The sequence below is a fragment of the Chiloscyllium punctatum genome, chromosome 2 (assembly GCF_047496795.1).
Source record: "Chiloscyllium punctatum isolate Juve2018m chromosome 2, sChiPun1.3, whole genome shotgun sequence".
NCBI lineage: Eukaryota > Metazoa > Chordata > Chondrichthyes > Orectolobiformes > Hemiscylliidae > Chiloscyllium > Chiloscyllium punctatum.
The window spans coordinates 47,554,332-47,570,838 of NC_092740.1; the positions used below are offsets into that span (position 1 = coordinate 47,554,332).

The 16,507-nt window shown below is 40.2% G+C and overlaps 2 protein-coding genes across 2 annotated transcripts in view; one reads left to right on the forward strand and one right to left on the reverse strand.

Annotated features, from left to right (window-relative positions):
• Positions 1 to 1,189, reverse strand: part of rad17 (RAD17 checkpoint clamp loader component) — a 62,384-nt gene extending 61,195 nt beyond the window's left edge. The window contains exon 1 of the mRNA XM_072582131.1: positions 1,070 to 1,189. The gene's annotated coding sequence lies outside the window, so the exon portion shown is untranslated. The remainder of the gene's footprint in view (positions 1 to 1,069) is intronic.
• Positions 1,190 to 1,376: 187 nt separating this feature from the next.
• Positions 1,377 to 16,125, forward strand: ak6 (adenylate kinase 6). Its single transcript, XM_072582147.1, has 5 exons — positions 1,377 to 1,440; positions 6,476 to 6,568; positions 7,906 to 7,964; positions 13,224 to 13,369; positions 15,113 to 16,125. The coding sequence occupies exons 1-5, from the start codon at positions 1,410 to 1,412 to the stop codon at positions 15,300 to 15,302; spliced, it is 519 nt and encodes a 172-aa protein (XP_072438248.1). The 5' UTR covers positions 1,377 to 1,409; the 3' UTR covers positions 15,303 to 16,125.
• The last annotated feature ends 382 nt before the right edge of the window (positions 16,126 to 16,507 follow it).

Here is a 16,507-nt window from a genome sequence, read left to right on the forward strand (position 1 = left end):
TGCACATTACATCTTCTGGCTCTCAGAGATTAAACATAATCCCACTTTGGACTCAAAATATTGGAGCTTCATCATGTATACTTCTTGTTGTTCTCTTAGTGATTGATGGACAGGTGCATTATTACATGGCACATAACTGATTTGCACACAGTAACACAACAATTAGCCCCTAGTTATCTACAATAATATTACACATAAACAAATATTTATACAGTGGCATTTGGTGTATGGTGCAAAACCATTATGCAGGAACTCATATATACAAATTGGGGAACCAAAAACCAAAAGGCAATATTGAACAAGGAAAGTGATGGGAGATACAGGCAAAGATATTAAAGGATTCCAAATCTTGATTTTATTTTCCTTTATTCTTTCAAGGACGTGGACATCACTAGCAGAGATGGTACTTGTTGCCAATTCTTAATTGTCCTGGAGAGCACCTATTAGAAAACCATTATTGCTGACAGTTTGGATTCACACTTTGGTTTGGGAACAAACAGTTTAAAACTAGGTAGAAAATCAAGCTTCAATTTGGTAAACCGATTTTGGGGGGGATAGGGGAAGAAAGAGAATAATACAGAACTTGACAGACATTAGCATTCCCGACCGAGTAATTTTGACAAGATGAAACAACAGGTCAGACAGACGGAACTCTTGGGCAATAAATCCCAGAGAAGTGAGTTGGGATTTTAATACCTCAAGCGTACAAATAGCAGCACAAAAGGGAAAAAGTAAACGCAGCATGGGAAACAGGCAGATACACGGCAAAGTAAACATTGCAACAGACTTCTACCTGCGCAGAAGACAGGTGGGAGATTCTTGGTTTCTACCAACATTGTCCCGCCTGTAATCAGAGTGAAGGGAATACCTACTGCTTATGCAAAACGCTGAATTTACTGAAGCAGCGGATCTGGATGGGGTCCCCAGACTTGCAGCGCAGAGCCCGGCTACTTCTTGGACCATGGTCTCGAGGCCGGGACAAAAATCGAAAACCTTTAAGGGGCACAGAGTGTTAGTGCACCCACCGGGACACAGCATTACCAAGTTGAAATGACCTGTCCACACATACCTGCCAAACAAGTCACAATTTTCACCGCAAAACCCCGGACTCTCACTTCCCTCCGTCCGGTTTAAAAAACTCCAACTGCACTCCGGGGGGGCCTTCCTGCCACCGGCGCAGGCTGTTAGCTATCTTCAGAAGTGCCTGTAGTCCTTCCATGTTAGAGCGACGAGATAGTGAATCTTTGTTTTCCGCTCAGATCAGTCGCAAACCGGACCGGGTTCAATCCGTTAGTATATAATTTCTTGAATCACTTCAGATGATCGTGGAAAGGACAGGCCATGACGCGCATACAGATGGTCAGGACCAAGGTAAGGACCCCAGGAGTCGGACCACACGCGCCTGGAACATGGCGAGGGAGCCGAACATCCTGTTGACAGGTCGAGTAACTCAAACCCCTACCAGAAAGTTACTTTTTTGTTCATACCTTGATCGATATTTTTCTTTGCCGTTTCTGTTGTCTTTCGCCATGGCATCAAAACAAAACAAAACAAAAAGGGAAATTGGGGATAGTATTAGATCCAAGGAAGATGCGGAGAAGTTGGCCCAAAACCGCAGACCTGAGTGGGAGCAGTTTAGATTTCAGCAAAGGACAACGAAAGGATTGATTAAGAGGGGGAGAATTTCAAAGTTAGCCAGTAACACTAAGGTGAGTGGTAGAGCGAAATGTGTAGAGGACGTTGGAAATCTGTAGAGGAAGTACAAAGTCTGCAAAGTGAGTGGGCAAAGGTCTGACAGATGGAGCACAATGTTGGTAAATTTGAGGTAGGAATAACCGCAAAATAGATTATTAATTATACCGTGAAAAATTGCAGCATGTTGCTGTGCAGAGGGACCTGGGTGTCCTTGTGTATGAATCTTAAAAAGGTGGTTTTTAGATGTAGTGAATGATTTAAGAAGGCAAGTAGAATATTGTCTTTCCTTGCTCGAGGGATGAAGTTTAAAAACAGGGAGGTTATGCAGCAGCTATATAGGGTGCTGGTGAGGCCACACCTGAAGTACTGTCTACAGTTTTGGTCTCCTTGCATGAGAAAGAATGTACTGGCACTGGAGGGAGTGCAGAGGAGGTTCACTAGATTGATTCTGGAGCTGAGAGGGTTGGTTTATGAAGAGAGATTGGGTAGAGACTATACTCAGTAGAATTTAGAAAAACTGAGGAGGGGAGAGGAAGGAAGGACTTATACAAGAATATATAAATTCTGAAGGGAATATATAAGATAGAGGCAGGGAGGTTGTTTCCACTGGAAGGTGAAACTATAATTGGGGGCAAAGCTCAAAATAAGGGGGAGCAGATTTAGGACTGAGTTGAGGAAGAACTTCTACACTCAAAGTGTTGTGAATCTATGGATTTTCCTTTCCAGTGAAGAAGTTGAGACTACCTCATTGAATGTTTTAAGGCAAAGATAGATTTTTGAATAGTAAAGGAATTAAGGGTTATGGTGAGTGGGTGGGTAAGTGGAACTAAGTCCACAAAAAAGATTAGTCATGATCTTATTGAATGGCGGAGCAAGCTCAATGGGCCTACTCCTGTTCTTATGAATAAAGTACAAGAATAAACTTGCGGGGAATATACAAACTGATTCTAAAAGCTTCTAAGGCAATGTAAAGTGAAAAAGCTTGGTGGAAACAATTACATTCACAAACAGGGGAAGTTAGAATGGAGAACAAAGAAACGACAGACCAACTAAATCCATATTTTGGTTCTGTGTTGCAAAGGAGGACACAATAACATCCCAGAAATGGTGGGGAACACAGGACCAAATGAGAGAGAGGAATCCAAGAAAATCACTGTTAGTGGGGAAATGGTGTTCAGGAAATTGATGGGACTAAAGGCGGTTAAATTCCCAGGGCCTGAAAATCTACATTCCAGAGAAGCCTAAGAAAGTGGCCCAAGAAATACTGGATGCATTGATGATCAACTTTCAAGATTTCAAAATATAAAATTTTGAAAGGACCAGACAGGGTAAACACAAAGAATGTTCCCGTTTACCAGGGAGTCCAGAACCAGAGGTCGCCGTTTAGGATACAACATGGGCCATTTTGGACCGAGATGAGGGGAAAGTTCTTCACCCAGATAGTGATGAGCCTGTGGAGATCTCTGCCACAGAAAGTGGTTGAGACGAAAACATTGAATTGTTTCAAAAAAGAGTTCTGTGTAGTTTTAAGATCTAAAGCGATAAGAAGGTATGGAGAGAAAACAGGAATTGGACAGTGAGTTTGATGATCAGCCATGATCATATTTAATGGTGGAGGATGCTGGAAGTTCTGAATGGCCTACTCCTACTCTTAGTTTCACTGTTTCTATGTAGTTCAGTTCATTCCCACAATTCAAATGGAATAAGTGCTTTCTAAAATAAAGACTGTTGAAATGAGATTTTGATCTAAAATATCAGTTATTCCTAATGAACCATATATAGTATTTTTCTAAAATGTTTGCAGTTTTTTTAGCACCTTTTAATATAATAAAAATTCCCATTTGCAATCCACTGCATTCCAGAAGATTATCACTCAAAAATTGATACTGAGATCAAGAAAATGGCCTAAATGCAAGTGATCAAAAATCTGGCCAAGGAGATAATTTTAAGGGGCACCTCAGAAAACATGCGCAGAGGTTTGTGGCCTGGACTTTGGAGGAATGCAATGTCTTAGGGTTGGGAGAGTTTCCTGAGATAGTGAGAATTAAATTCATCAGGGTCAGAACATAATCAGGATTGTAAATGGGGAGGTATTGGGAATTCATTCATTCATTGAACACGGTGATTTATTCATGTACAACACATGACTGCATGAATGCATCATGTTTACTGCAGAGAAACAGATCATTGAGTTCAACTATTTCAAAGCTCATATTTGTGTTCTGATTACCTTCACTCCACATCTAACTTCAACAGTTTCACGTTCTGTTCCCTGAGATTAGAACAATTTTTTTTGCTGGTCTGTGAAATGTGGAATTATTTTCACCAAAAGGCTGTGGACAGTGGGCTACTGAATTTATACAAGGCAGAGTTAGATAAATGTTCAATAGACAAGAAAGTCAAAAATTGGGGGAGGGTCAGACAAAAAACTGGATTGAGACCACAACCAGGTCAACCATGATCTTATTGAATTGTGCAGTAAACTTGTAGGGGTGAAAGGCCTGCTTTTGTTCTGAGGTCCTGTGTTTATAAATCTTGCTCAGCCTGCTACAGTAATCAGGAGAGGGTAATATTGGTGTGGAGTTTGTAGGAGGGTTGGATGATAATGACTTTAGTGTTGATAGGAGATTATCATCAGAAACATGGACTGTGTCGAACAAACGCCTCAAATCCATCTAGAGTCGTTACCGGTGGTGCCTGCGCAAAATCCTGCAAATTGACTGGCAAGAGAGACATACAAACAAGAATGCTCTCACCCAGGCCAATATCCCCAGTATTGTGGCACTGGGTAGGCACAACCAGCTGCAGGCCATTTTGTCCATACGCATAACACAAGACTCCCTAAACGAGTGTTGAGAGTGTAGTGCTGGAAAAGCATAGCAGGTCAAGCAACATCCGAGGTGCAGAGAATCAACAATTCTGACATAAGCCCTTTATCGGGAATGAAGGTTGTGGGTCGATGCTGAGAGATAAATGGGAGGGGGGTGGGGTTTGGGGAAAGGTAACTGAAAAAGCGATAGATGGATGAAGGTGAAGGAGATGATAGATCGGGGTGGGGAGGGTGGTGGGGAATGATGGACAGGTCCGGAGGGTGGTGCCAAGTTGGACGCTTGGGACTGGGATAATGTGGGGTGAGGGGAAATAAGGAAGCTGTTGAAAGTGGCCCAATCCAAGCTTCCTAATGGTAAGTGATCACTAGGATGTCAGAAGGAATGTTACAAAGACATTCTGAAAACCTCCATAAGCAAATGCATTGCTTGCCCAGAATGTGCAAACTGGAGAAGGCAGCAACTACTGGAAGAATCATTGAGTGGAGAATGTGGAGGCCATGCACTAGCAGTGGAAAGAATGCAGAGAAGCAGAGTGTCCTATCCATTTGTTTCCTCAAACACCACCTGCCCCACTTGTGGCAGTGTCTGCAGCTCCCGGTTTGGACAATTCCTACCTCCCCTCCAAGTGGAGTCAAGTCATCCTCAGCCCTGAGGCACAAGCAAAGAAGCAAAAAGTAACTGAAGAGAATTGTGATTTCTCTATGATTGTCTCACAATCCAATCTTTGAACATAGGAAGTAGAACATGGAAGAGTGGAGAGTTCAGTCTGAGTGCTTTCAGCATGTATGTGAAAGTTGACTCAATTTTGTTGTCATGACTAGCAGCATATATAAATAAGAGAGAATGGGTTCATTGGGGTCAATTGTATTAGTGTGGAAGGAGAAGTCATTGCTGGCAGCCCTATGGCTCCATTCTGAGGATAAAAGTGCAACCAAACTAGACCAGTTTTTTTTTAATGGAGGAAAAGTGTTAAAGAATTGTTTGGTTAACTGCATCAGTAGCTGCAGACAGGTGAAGGATGATGAGAAAATACAGTGACATGGTATAATTAGGTACTTGGTGGTTTTGCCCTGAGTAGATTCGATGGACGAAGGACCTTTTTCTGTGCTGTTGACATCGTTTGCTCTCTGGTCACATTGACGTAAGGCAAATTCTTAGCTTGATAAAGGTGATGGCAGAAGAAAGATGTTATGGATCAATATGGGAATAGATTTTGGAGGTGAAAACACCTTTAAGGACTTTGGACAGGAACATGAAGTTGAAGAAGGGGAGCAGGATTTGAGGAAAGATGAGCATAATTAATAATGACAACTCGTGTAGTGATTGAGGGAATACAGATGGCCACCAGTTTATTGGAATGGCATCAAGGGAGTAGGACGTGTGTTTGATGGACAAAAACAACAGGCTAGAAGTTGTCAAAGGCACAGAAGTTTTAGGTTAAAGTAGCAGCTGCAGCTGAGCAGTTGGACAAAGTAATTCATAAGCTGCTCACTTAAAGGAAAGAAGTTTAAGGAGAGAGTGGTAGAGAAAGTCTGTTTATTAACTTTGTTCTCTAAGGTAATCCTGAGAGAGTGAGCTGGTTTTGCAGCTAAGTTTGAAGTCTGGTGATCCATTATTGAATAATTAATTCAATTTGCACATGAGCTACCAAAGTCTGCACCCATTGGATTTCAGGGACATGATGAGGACAAAGAACTGGGGTGAGAGAGAATAAGGACAGAAGACAAGAATATCAAAGGTGGAGTTGGTGGAATATAAATTTCAAGAAGTTTGAGTATCTGTCTTCAATAGTTTTATTTATTGTAGCCTAACATTTTACCAAGCAGATTAAGGCATCACCTATCAGAAGTCATATTTCTTAAGGGTTAACCTGGATTGTAGATAGTGAAACTCCACCCCGTTGTTTTAATGGTACGTCATAATATTGTCTATATTTATTATTTTGACAGGTACTCCAGGTGTTGGAAAGACTACCCTTGGTAAAGAGTTGGCTGAAAGAACTGGATTGACATACATTAATGTGGGAGAACTTGCAAAGGAAGGTGAACATGAATGGAAAAGAGTATTTCATAATATTAATATAGTAATTGTTGGATAAAATGAGTTATCATGTAATCCATCCAGTTTACACCTCAGCTTAATGTAACTACTAGAATTGTCTGCTGTCAGATCTTGTACAAATCCATTTGTTGCTGAAAAAGTTTAGTAATTTTTGAGAGCTGGAATTGACAATAGCGCTCAATAGTATTTACTGGCAGTCTTGATTAGCATGACTGTCTTTTAATTTCTTGACTAATTTTCCACGCATTTAAGGTACAATGGAATATTCTTTATCTTTATCTGATTGAAGGTTTTGAATCCAAATACTGTGTTAACCCAGTACTGAATCTTTGAGAGTTTCACAAGAGATTTTATCATTCACATGAATTCTTCTTGCCTTAGTAATATCAAAAGGAATGTATTTATTCATTTTCAAAACAAGTAGGAATTGGTAGAGGTCTTACGCTTGCACAGAGATGTTTTAAAATCTGCAATTTTAGGATGTGAAATGTAAATGAAAGCATAGGGCAATTTTTTTTAAAAATTGTGTTGAATAATAGAGAACTCAGTTGACCCTGTTTCCATAACGATTCTTACACCGCCACATCAGTTTACCTGATTAATGCAACTGCCTAGTGACATTATCGTTGAACTATTAATCCAGATGTTCTGTGACCCAGATTCAAATCCCGCTATGCCAGAGGCTGGAATTTGAATTCAGTAAGAATCTAATGGTGATCACATGATCACCATTCGATTCTTACTGAATTCAAATTCCAGCCTTTTGTATAGCGGGATTTGAATCTGGGTCACAGAACATCTGGATTAATAGTTCAACGATAATGTCACTAGGCAGTTGCATTAATCAGGTAAACTTATTGTTGATTGTCAAGAAAACCCATCTGGTTCACTAATGTCCTGGTCTGGCTGATCTGTGACTGCAGAGCCACAGCAATGTGGTTGACTCTTCAGTGTCCTCCTGGCAATTAGACACGGACAATAAATGTTGGTCGAGTCAGAGATGCCCTCATCTCATGAATGAATAAAAACATTTTCTTTTGTTAAGAATTGTACAAGTCCATAGTGTTCAAGTAAATCGATAGACATTTTACATTTAGCAGAACAATGGAAAGTAATAATCATTGCTCAGTCCTGCTGTTATTACAGGGTTTCATGTATATAATATAATATGTAATGTATCAGTTATACATTTTGCTTGCATTATATTTGCAAAGTGTGTGTTGATGTAATTTATTTATCCCTAGCTTTCTCTCAGGATTTATTGTGCTGATTGGAAAGATGATGTAAACTGCGTCGTGTTTCTCATGTTCTTGTAAAGGTAATCTTTATGAAGGCTATGATGAAGAATACTCGTGTCCCATTCTGGATGAAGACAGGGTGAGGTTGTGATATAAAACCATACTATAACGCAAAATGATTTTGAATAAAGTAATTTTCCCATGTCCATTCTTTTGTTTAAATATTTATTAAATGTACACTTGCTGCTAATTTTATAGTATCTTATCGAAGTTTTAGATTCTGATTAAATTGATCAGACACGTAGAGCCAAGACAGTTAGACAAACTTCCAATTATCTTTTTCTTCTTTGGATATACTTTGAGTGGGCTGAAATGGACTTTGTGATGTCTAAATAAACATTTTCCAGTTCTTCTCAGCTCAATATTTAAATACTTAATGACTATCTCATGGTTTATAACTATCTAGGAGTCAATTTGGAGTTTAGATTATTTTCCATCATTCATTTACACTTGGAATACACTGTTCAGTTCCAGATATCACACTTTGTGATTAGCACTGGTCTCAGATTTAGTAGAACTATAGCAGAATTCCAAGTAGGAGTTTTACATAAATTAGGAATTTACACAAAGTAGGGATATATTCCTTGGAAGGTTATGATGTAACTTGATTAAAGCTTCAAAGCTATTGCAGGGAACTTATACAGTGGTTACTACTTCTGCTGATTGGAAAATCTAAGAGAGTCTAAAAATAAGAGCTGTTCCGTTGCAGGCGCAAAGTCTGGAAATGCCTTGACATACAAAAGGTGGTAAATTTTCTCCCTTCTCTGTAAATGTTGGTTGAAACTTAGTCAATTTCTAATTTTATTTCTGAGATTGATGCCTTTTAATCAAAGGGGTTATTAACAAAATACAAAAGAACTTAATAGAGTTCTTTGAGGAAGTGACCAAATTGATAGATGAAGGAAGGGCTGTTGATGTCATATACATGGACTTTAGTAAGGCGTTTGATAAGGTTCCCCATGGTAAACTAATGGAGAAAGTGAAGTCACATGGTGTGCAGGGTGTTCTAGCAAGGTGGATAAAGAACTGGTTGAGCAACAGGAGACAGAGAGTAGTAGTTGAAGGGAGTTTCTAAAAATGGAGAAAGGTTACCAGTGGTGTTCCACAGGGATCAGTGCTGGGGCCACTGTTGTTTGTGATATTCATAAGTGATCTGGAAGAGGCACTGTTGTATGATCAGCAGGTTTGCAGATGACACGAAGATTGTTGGAGTAGTAGAAAGGGACTGTCAAAGAATACAGGAGAATATAGATAGACTGGAGAGTTGGGTGGAGAAGTGGCAGATGGAGTTCAATCCAGGCAAATGTGAGGTGATGCATTTTGGGAAGTCTAATTCTAGAGCGAATTATACTGTGAACAGGAGAGCCTTGGGAGAAGTTGATGAGCAGGGAGATCTGTGAGTTCAGGTCCATTGTATTCTGAAGGTTGCTGCACAGGTGGATAGAGTGGTCAAGAAAGCATATGGTATGCTTGCCTTCATCGGACGGGGTATTGAGCATAAGGGCTGGCAGGTCATGTTAAAATTGTACAAGACATTGGTTCGGCTGCATTTAGAATACTGTGTACAGTTCTGGTCGCCACATTACTCAAAGGATGTAGATGCTTTGGAGAGGGTGCAGAGAAGGTTTACGAGGATGTTGCCTAGTATGGAAGGTGTTAGCTATGAAGACAGGTTTGTTTTGATTAGAAAAAAAGAGATTGAGGGGATACCTGATTGAGGTCTACAAAATCATGAAGGGTACAGACAGGGTAGATAGAGATAAGCTCCTTCTCAGGGTGAAGGATTCAGTAACGAGACGTCACACATTCAAGGTGAGAGGTAAATAGTTTAAAGGTATACACGTGGCAAGTACTTTACACAGAGAGTGGTAGGTGCCTGGAACCCATTGCCAGTAGAGGTCATAGAGGCAGGCTTGGTAGATTCATTTAAGGTGCATCTGTACAGATGCATGAGTAGTTGGGGAGCAGAGGGATACAGATGCTTAAGAGTTGGGCGACAGGTTTAGACAGTGAATTTGGATAGGCTCAGGCCTGGAGGACCTAACGGCCTGTTCCTGGGTAGTAAATTTTCTTTGTTCTTTGTAATGTCTTAAATTAATAGAAATCTATGGGACAAAGTTTGGATTATGAAGTCAGGTCACAGATCAGCCAGGATCTTATTGAATTTTGACATTGTCATAGAGATGTACAGCACAGAAACAGACCCTTCAGTCCAACTTGTCCACAGCGACCAGATATCCTAGCCCAATCTCATCCCACTTGCTAGCACACGGCCCACGGTCCAAACCCTTCCTTTTCATATACCCATCCAGAATGCCTTTTAAATGTTGTAATTAAATTAGCCTCCACTACTTCCTCTGGCAGCTCATTCCATACACGTACCACCCTCAGTCCAAAGCTGTGCAGGTCAGGTGAATTGGCCATGCTAAATTGCCCATAGTTAGGTGCATTAGTCAGGGGTAAGTATAGGGTATGGGTGTGGGTGGGATGCTATTCAGAGGGTTGGTGTGGACTTGCTGGGCCAAAGGGCCTGTTTCCATACTGTAGGGAATCTAATCCAATCTCTGCATGAAAATGTTGCCCGTTAAGTCTCTTTTATATCTTTCCCCTTTCATCCTGAATCTATGCCCTCTAGTTCTGGACTCCACAACCCCAGGGAAAATACTTTGTCTGTTTATCCTATTCATGTCCCTCATGATTTTATAAACCTCTATAAGGTCACCCCTCAGCCTCTGATGCTCCAGGAAAAACAGCCCTCGCCTATTCAATCTTTCCCTATAGCTCAAATCCTCCAACCCTGGCAACATCCTTGTAAATCTTTTCTGAACTCTTTCAAGTTTCACAACATCCTTCCAATAGGAAGGAGACCAGAATTGCATGCAATATTCCAACAGTGCCTTAACCAATGTCCTGTACAACCGCAACATGACCTCCAAACTTCTGTACTCTGACCAATAAAAGAAAGCATACCAAACGCCTTCTTCACTATCCTATCTACCTGCGACTCCACTTTCAAGAAGCTATGAACCTGCACTCTAAGTTCTGTTTGTTCAGCAACACTTCCTAGGACCTTAACATTAAGTGTAAAAGTCCTGCTAAGATTTGCTTTCCCAAAATGCAGCACCTCGCATTTATCTGAATTAAACTCCATCTGCCACTTCTCAGTCTATTGGCCCATCTGGTCAAGATCCTGTTGGAATCTGAGGTAACCTTTTTCGCTGTCCACTACACCTCTAATTTTGGTGTCATCTGCAAACTTACTAACTGTACCTCATATGCTCACATCCAAATCTTTTACAGGGAAACTTCGATTATCTGAATGAGACAGGTGGGCACTATTTTGTTCGGAAAATCGATTAAATGCTTTTCCTCTGGGGCTCGCAATTTTTAAAGTCTGCTCAGGAGACTGGCAGCAGCACACCGTGTGTGAACCACTGCCCCCGCCTACCCTCAAACCGCTTCCAACACCGCTCGTGCTCCAATTGGTCCAACACCACCTCCCACTCCCCAACCCCGTCCAACACCTCACCCCGCTCCACCCCCCCCCCCCAGCACTCAGCACATGAGCCCCCATCCCCAAACCCTGTCCAACACCTCCCCCAACCGCGTTCAACACCACCCTCCGCCCACTGTCAACCCTGTCCAACACAGCCCCTTGTCCCCCAACCCCGTCCATCACCGCCCCTCGCCCTCCAACACCGTGCCTCCACGCCCCCCCCCAAACCCGTCTAACACTGCCCAACCCCGTCTAACACCTTTCCCCCGGCCGCACCCAACTGTGTCCAACACCGCCCCATGCCCCCCAGCCCCATCCAACACCCCCCCACCCGTGCCCCAAACCCATCCAACAGCGGACTGGTCACTAACAACAAGGCTGCTGCTGCCTTTGTGGGGTAAGAATCCAAATAGCGCGCACACAGCCACAGACACAACTTTTTACGGCAACTTTTTGACAGGTTCCACATTTGCCCAGTATAGGACAACGTTGGAGAGATTATCTGGGGAAGGGGTTTTAGGGTACACCCCTCTGTAAAACTCCGGGGAAAGAAAGAGGGAGAGAGAGGGCTGGAGGTCATTGACTTGGAGACGGTGCCTGTTTAATCACTAAACAAAAGACATGTTCAGTGTTGGAAACATGTCTTTGATGTAATGTTTCTATTGGGACCTCAAGATCTCCCTCGGATAATCTGATTTTTGGATAATTAGTATTTGGATAATCGAGGTTCCTTTTTATATAAATGATGAAAAGTAGTGGACCCAGCAATGATTCTTGCGGCACATCACTGGTCACAGGCCTCCAGTCTGAAAAACAACCCTCCACCACCACCCTCTGTCTTCTACCTTTGAGCCAGTTCTGTATCCAAATGGTGAGTTCTCCCTGTATTCCATTAGATCTAACCTTGCTCACCAGTCTCCCAACGGGAACCTTGTCAAACACCTTACTTGAAGTCCATATAGATCACATCTACCGCTCTGCCCTCATCAATCCTCTTTGTTACATCTTCAAAAATCTCAATCAAGTTTGTGAGACATGATTGGAACAGACTCCGGGGCTAAATAGCCTATAATTTTCTTTCTTGCCCTCCTCTACCAAATATATATTTTAAGATATTTCAGCTCTTGATTTCAACCTTTAAAATTTTAATTTTCACAAGAATAATGAGGTCTCTAACATATTGGCTTTCACTGTATGTGATTGAATGACTAGATTTTTTTAGATCATGCTCCAGCAAATCAAATGAATTACTGATCTTAAAAAAAACTCTGCATTATCTCTTAATGTAAAGGACCTCAGGTCTGTAATTTATTTTGTTCTGTCTTTTAATCTTTGTTTGTGGTCCCTCTTGTCAGCTATGGCTCCACCAGCTTCAGCTGCACTTTAATGCATCTTCCAAGAGCCATTGTGTGCTAGATTGGCAGGGTTTATCAGTCTGGAGTGAAGCTGTTTCGTGCCTTTGCTCAATTTCCAAACAGCACAAGTCACTGGATGGTGGTTATGATCAGAATTATGCCTGGTTCAACCCCATCCACTAAACATGAAGACATTAACATTAATTTTAACACCACATTGCTGCTCTGAACTCAGTACAGATGTGAAACGAGACTGTGTGCATCGCTAAGTGAAATATTTATCCACTCATTCATTGAAGTTTTTTTTGGGAGATCCACTACAAGCCGAGCTTCACTCAATCACAAATGTTTTACCACACAGTAACAAATTTACTGTTCAATTTTGAGCCAAAATCTGTATATTTTCACATATGTGTATGCACCTGTGTGTTTGATAGCCATTATAGTACATTCATATAAATTTAATTTGAGGAACAATCTTTTCCAGGTGGTTGATGAACTTGAAGATAAAATGAGTGAAGGTGGGATAATTGTAGATTACCATGGTTGTGACTTCTTTCCGGAGCGCTGGTTCCACATTGTGTTTGTACTTCGTACAGATAATTCAATTTTATATGACCGATTGGAAAACAGGTACTAACCGTTTAATATGATATTTATGTTTATTTAAAATTCAGTTTACTCAAAATATTCTTGATGCACATTTGCACTGTTTACGTAAAAGTCTTTTCCTCTCCAGCCACACTCACAAAACAATCATCCTAGGGACTCAGTATTTTTCTTCAGGTCAGGGAACAGATAATTGTATATAATGGAAAATAATATTGTTTCCTGGACATTGGCCATCTTTCTGTATCTTGTTCAAATGGCTATTAATTTTTGAGCTTTTGTTTTTTGAGGATATATGAACTCTTGGTAAATTCACTTGAGCCCAGGCTTGTTTTTAAACACAGTTTTCATACAAGCATGTTTGGAAGAAAATATGGTTACCAGTCAGAAGGTGCTAGTGCTTCCAAATAAACCTGTTGGACTATAACCTGGTGTTGGGTGATTTTTAACGTTGTCCACCCCAGTCCAACACCAGCTCCTCCACGTCATGATTGCCCTTCTGAACCTGTCAGCTTCCTTTGAGATAGTTGACTATGTCAACCTCCACCAATAGCTCTTAATTGTTATTAGGCTGTGTGGAAGTGTGCTTTCTTGATTCCCTTTCTTATCTATCTAATTGTAAGCGCTTGAAGTGGTTTCTCATCCTGCTGCTTCATTATTCCCAGTCCCCAGAATATACCATTGGTTCATCTCCTATTTCTCATTCCTACACTGACGATGCCTAGTTCTTCTCAGTGCCATGTCTGTAGATTCTTCCATTGTCTCTAAAATGTCTGACTGCTTGATATCTAATTCTGGATTAACAGAAATTTCCTCCAGATAAAATAGAGAATAATGAAGCCATTGGCTTCAGTCCTTTCCCCAAACTGTTTTCGAGCTGATTATTCCCAACCCTCTCCCTGGCAGCCTGATTGCCACATTTGACCCTGAGATAAACTTGTGACCACATCCATCACCAAGACGATATTTTCACTTCTGTACCTTTGCCAGATTTAGGTCCTAACTCAAGTTATTTGCTGAAACCCTCAGAGATACTTCTGTTACACCTAGACCTGCCTATTCCAATGCTTTACTGGTTGGTTTCTAGTGTTCTACTCTTTTTAAACTTCAGATTTCCCAAAGATCTGGTGCTGGTGCCTTAATTTTTGCTAAAGTGATTGATATTCTATCACTTTGAGCTCACTGATGTTCATTGGCTTTCTTCAAGCAACTTCTTAATTTTGGAATTTCCAACTGTATTTTCAAATTTGTCCCTCTATTTATGTGCATCTTCATTTAGCATTGTCGTAGGAGAAAGCTATGCGCCACCATTTCTGGATTTTGCATTTTAATCATTGTGCTATTGGCAGCCATTCATTCATCTATCAAGGTCATAAACAGTGGCCTTACCTCCTGAAACCTCTCTTCCTACCTTGAACATGTTCCTTAAAACTGAGTTCTTTGACCAAACTTTAGCTCATCTATTCTAATATCTCCTAATATGACTGTCAAATTTTGTTTGATGATGCTTCTTTGATGTGGTTTGGGATGTTTTATGATGTTAAATTTGCCGTGTAAATGCAAGATGTCTTGGCACTACATTTTTTTATCCTTTTCAATGCCAGATGTTTTGCTGTCCATTGTAGTATTTCTGCTACTTTGTCTGAAGTTAGGAAATACAGCACAGACTTTAGATCAAATCGGAGATAGTAATCTGGAAAGATTGGAGACAGTTGCTTAACTTCTGTACTATAAGAAATGACAATTGACATTTAAATTTACTTTCAGGAGTTACAGTGGAAAGAAACTTGAGGACAACATACAGTGTGAGATTTTCCAGACTATATATGAAGAAGCTATGGAGTCATATCGGGAGGAAATTGTCCATCAGTTACCCAGTAATACACCTGAGGACCTGGAGAGAAATTTGGATCAAATCATACAATGGATTGAACAGTGGATGAAAGATAACAATTGAATGTTGGCAATTGTAAATGTCCTTTTACGAAAATAAAGGACTTGTGTATAAATTTCAAATGTAATCTGACATAGCTGATTTCATTTAACTGTCTTTACAGTGGTATTTTCAGCAGCAGATAAAACAAAGGACTTTTAGGCTATATAAAGATTTAATTAATTGTCAAATATTTACATTTAAAATTCAGTGGTGTTCATTGTAAATATTTTGCTTCTGAATGAATGTGTGAAGACGAAGAAAGACTGCATTTTTTCATTTATAAATTGTCTATTCCAAACAAACCACTTTTGTAAATAAGACTCAAAAAATGATCAATTTAGAAAATATTGTACATTGAGAAGAGAGACAAATTTCAGAAGCTTTTCATCAGGACATGTACAAGAATGTCAAATTTACACTAACTGTGTTCCCAGTGCTTTCTCCATGGCAGTATCTCTGCCAATCAGTCAGAATTTTTGTCTTCTGTGGTGTAAGTTATTGGTTGTCCAAGTTTGGTCAACTTGTGTTTATGCTGATGAATAAGTTCTAGATGTGTTCAAAATACACTATCCCATGTCCCCCTTTCAAAGGCAAATGTAATTTAAGACAGGTGAGGTATTAAACTTGAACAGGAAAGCTTGGATACAATTACTGCACCAAGGTGACTGGACATTTGTTCAAAGTAGGTGTGACCATTCACTCACATTTAATATGTTTCAATTTACTCGGTGTTAGATTTTAAATTAAAATCAAAAGAGTACTTCATGCATAAAGTACTCATCCTGTTTCCTCTATTCTAATTTATTAATCTCAATAAAAGGTGTTGGTTGTATTTCCCTAATAATGTTTGTTACTGCTTTATTTACTGCTTTACTGTTTTTCCATTAACTGGAAGGAATGTTCTGATTAATTCAATATGTTTATCTTGATCTATTTTTCCAATATGTAACTTGTCATGCAAGACACAAAAAATCATTTCTATCTAGCAGAAATGTAAACTTTTCAATTTAAAAGTTTGGAATAGTGATATCAAACTGACTTTGATATTTCTAGAATAAAATATTCAATAGAAATATTACAACAGTCATGATATTCTAAAAAATTCCACTGCCACCACATTCTTTTTTTTGTATTCGGTGTGATCCAGGAGCAAGAGTTGCAGGAGCCTCCGTCCTTGTCCAGCAGGTTAAAGAGTTTTGCTCCCTGTACGGACAGGAATGGGAACT

Bases quoted from the DNA above. Each gene is read 5' to 3' on its own strand.
- ak6 (XM_072582147.1), top strand. From the start codon at position 1,410: ATGGCGAGGGAGCCGAACATCCTGTTGACAG. The intron at 7,965-13,223 runs GTGAGGTTGTGA...AATCTTTTCCAG, and splicing joins CCATTCTGGATGAAGACAGG to GTGGTTGATGAACTTGAAGA. The intron at 13,370-15,112 runs GTACTAACCGTT...ATTTACTTTCAG, and splicing joins TATGACCGATTGGAAAACAG to GAGTTACAGTGGAAAGAAAC.